At 32.0% G+C, this 3,366-nt stretch overlaps 1 protein-coding gene across 1 annotated transcript in view; it reads right to left on the bottom strand.

Annotated features, from left to right (window-relative positions):
- Nucleotides 1-350: 350 nt before the first annotated feature.
- Nucleotides 351-3,366, bottom strand: part of LOC108687827 — a 123,240-nt gene continuing 120,224 nt past the window's right edge. The window contains exon 5 of the mRNA XM_018193813.1: nucleotides 351-659. Within this exon, the coding sequence (XP_018049302.1) occupies nucleotides 351-659 (309 nt within the window). The remainder of the gene's footprint in view (nucleotides 660-3,366) is intronic.

The following is a 3,366-nucleotide window of genomic DNA, read 5'->3' on the forward strand; positions in this document are numbered from 1 at the left end:
CAATATATGTTTTAGTAATTAAATAATTAATGCATAATGATCAACAGAAATTTATTTTTTATAATCGCTACGATCGTCTCATCTCAACAACATTTTCTCACGTGTCTCTTTACATTAGCAATCCGCCAAGAAGCAAATACGACAGTAGTGACATTGCTGAACGCGAAAGCGTGATTAGACCGAGAGCGAGCCGATCGACCGATTAATCGCCTACTGTCGCTTAATCGCTAAACCTAATTTTATATTTAAGGATCGGACAACTGACACTGAACCTGTCGCACGTTTTTAGAGCGCGCGCCGCAACGTAATTCCCATTCGAAAGGGTCGACTCACGCAAGAAGGCCGATAGGTCACGTTGTGAGTAAAACGAGCGCAAGGATCGCCGTGAGCAGCTGAATGAGGATGTTAGCATGGATGTTGCATGCAGCCGCGTGCGTATCATCAGCGCTGAGCTTCTGATTGTTCACGTATGCCTTCATCACCCTACGCTCGGCTTCATATGTGCGTGAACCGACTTCGGCGAAGCATTTGATCTTGACCTGTCCGTGGTTAACAAAGTGTCGAGGTTCAGCTTCCAATCGTAGCCCCAGACTGTTGGGAATGTTTCCGCTACTCATAGGCGGCAACGGTGGATGTTGAACAGTGTTCTCGAGAGATACCTGCAATGAACACGATTGAAGCAGTTTAATGAAGAGCGATTGCTGGCGACATAGAGATTGAGGCTGATTCACGAAATTCTGCCCTCTCTCTGTGATAATGGAAGCGGATGATTCTATATTCTAGTGTCTACAGAACTTAAGCTATGACGATTAAGTGTTCTTCGAGGATGCGTTTGCTTTTGTGTTCATAGCACTTGTAAGCATCATTTGTTCTTGTTTAATATTTGACAGACACCAAGGATGCTTACAGTATGAAAATGCATCCCGAAGGTACGGATATGAGTAACAGTTCGGAAGAAGGAAACACTTCATTAAATTTTTTATAAAATATACTTGTGCAAACAAGATACTAAATTTAATTATGTTTCTGCGAAAAATGTTATGGTGCCAAATTATTATTTCAATAGCTTATAGTAAAAAAGATTTGTTGTCTCTTTTACTGGAAACTATTGAAATAGTTTATAAAACTTATCTCACGATAATAGTTTTTTCTTTTCGATAATAATTTATTTAAATATAATTTATTTTTGATAATACGATTAATAACATTATTTTCGATAATTGTTGATAATAATTAATATAATATAGGACCGTATGTGTGTGTGTGTGTGTGTGTGTGTGTGTGTGTGTGTGTGTGTGTGTACGTATGTATGTATGTATGTATATGTATCTATAATATGTATGATGAGCAGTCGAATATAAAAGCAATTATATTCAAAAATTAAATGGAAAAGATACCATACAATTTCGAATTAGAGAAATAATTTGATAATTATTTAAACGAATTGATTATTTATAACGAATGTTTTTATATATAATTATATTTTTACAGCATTTTAAACTGAAAAAGCGTTTATTTATTATATTATCTCTTTTATGCTTAAATTCTTTCAAAAATGAGCGATTACGTATTTCTAAAATATGAAATACTGTATAATAACGATAATTAATATAACGGGAGATTCTATGCGTTTAATTACATAATTATATCAAAAAGGTAAAGATAAAAAATTGGTTTGGAAATTATAATTTTAATTATGCTCCTTTATGTAACTACACGATCAATTTTGTTGCAACTTAAATATTGTCCCTTTTCGATGTATATTAGAGGCCGTATTATGCGGACGTTAAATATAGCTATACAGCGATGGTGCGATGGTAATAAGAGGAAAATTCTGTTGAAAGTCGACACACCGCGAATCGTTTGTTACGTGCCGGGCTACACGGAAAGAAAAGCGGCGGCGGCTGGTCGGCGCAGCCGCGGATGAGAAACGAGCTCACTGAAATTTTTGTCTCGCCTGTTGTTAAAGGCGAACTTTTCTTTCAGGCGCACGGTCAGGAGAGTACAAGGAAAAATTGGGCTATGTTCGCTTTAATTTCTGACGGTGGATAAATTTGCGTGTCAGATTATTTCTCCGTTCCGTTAACCGAATTTTTTCGACCATTATTTGCGACTTCCTATTTTACACGAGCGCATTGTTCCTCACGGTGAACCGTCGACTATTGTGTAACGTGAGAAAATAATCGCTTGCAATTTCGAGTACCTTGGGCGTTTCCTGATACACGAAAGATCACATCTTTATCTTGCAATAATTAACATCGAGTATTCATCGAGTATCTCGACAATTATCCACATTATTTAACTTTTGGCAATGTGAAATGTTTATTCTTAATTTACTTCCTAGACTTTTGAACTTTACTGTGGATTTTTATATTGTGTGTTCCGGACTGTATAAAAATCTAAAAAACTTTTGTGGAAGCTTTGACAATGAATTTTTATTATCATAGAAGTTGGATTGTGTATGTTACTTATTTTTAGAGATTTAAATTTATACAGAATTAAAAGTTATACTAAAATTTTTTAATTTAGTAAATTTAAATTTATGTTATTCGGAGCTATATGAAGAAGATTCTTACAGTCTTGTGAAAATTTTTAACGAATTTTTATATTATCATAGAAGTTTGATTGTATTTTACTCATTTTTTACGGATTTAAATTTGCCTATCAGAATTCACAAAAAAGTTATATGTATTTTTATATTATTTCGAATTATATGAAAGATTCTTATGTATTTGTGAAAGATTTACATGAATTTTTACTGTCACCGAAATTGGATTATATGTTACTTATTTTTTACAGATTTATACTAAAGTAAAATTTATACTAAAATTCATAAGAAGTTTTTAATTATTTTTATATTGTTCTGGATATGAAAAAATTTTTAAACTCTTGTGAAAGTTTTAACAAGTTTTTACTATCATAGAAGTTAGATTGTATTTTACTTATTTTTTACAGATTTAAATTTGTCTATCAGAATTTACAAAAAATTTTTACACATTTTCATATTGCTCCGTATTATATAAAACGAATTGTTACTATTATAGAACTTGATTTTTATTTTATTTATTTTTTATAGATTTAAATTTATTTACTAGAATTCACAAAAAATTCTTATATTTTTATACATAAATATTATTCTGGACTATAAGAAAAATTTCCTATACTCTATTGAAAGTTTTAATGAATTTTTATTACTTACATAGAACTTGGATTGTATTTATTTTTTATATATTTAAAATTTATCAACCAGAATTTGCAATAAAAAATCGATTGTATAATCTAACATTGGAGGATTAAAATTTTAATGAATGAGAGAGTGAAGGGGGAGAGGGGGGGAGAGAGAGAGAGAGAGAGAGAGAGAGAGAG

Source organism: Atta colombica, unplaced genomic scaffold (genome assembly GCF_001594045.1).
Source record: "Atta colombica isolate Treedump-2 unplaced genomic scaffold, Acol1.0 scaffold219, whole genome shotgun sequence".
NCBI classification, from domain to species: Eukaryota; Metazoa; Arthropoda; class Insecta; order Hymenoptera; family Formicidae; genus Atta; species Atta colombica.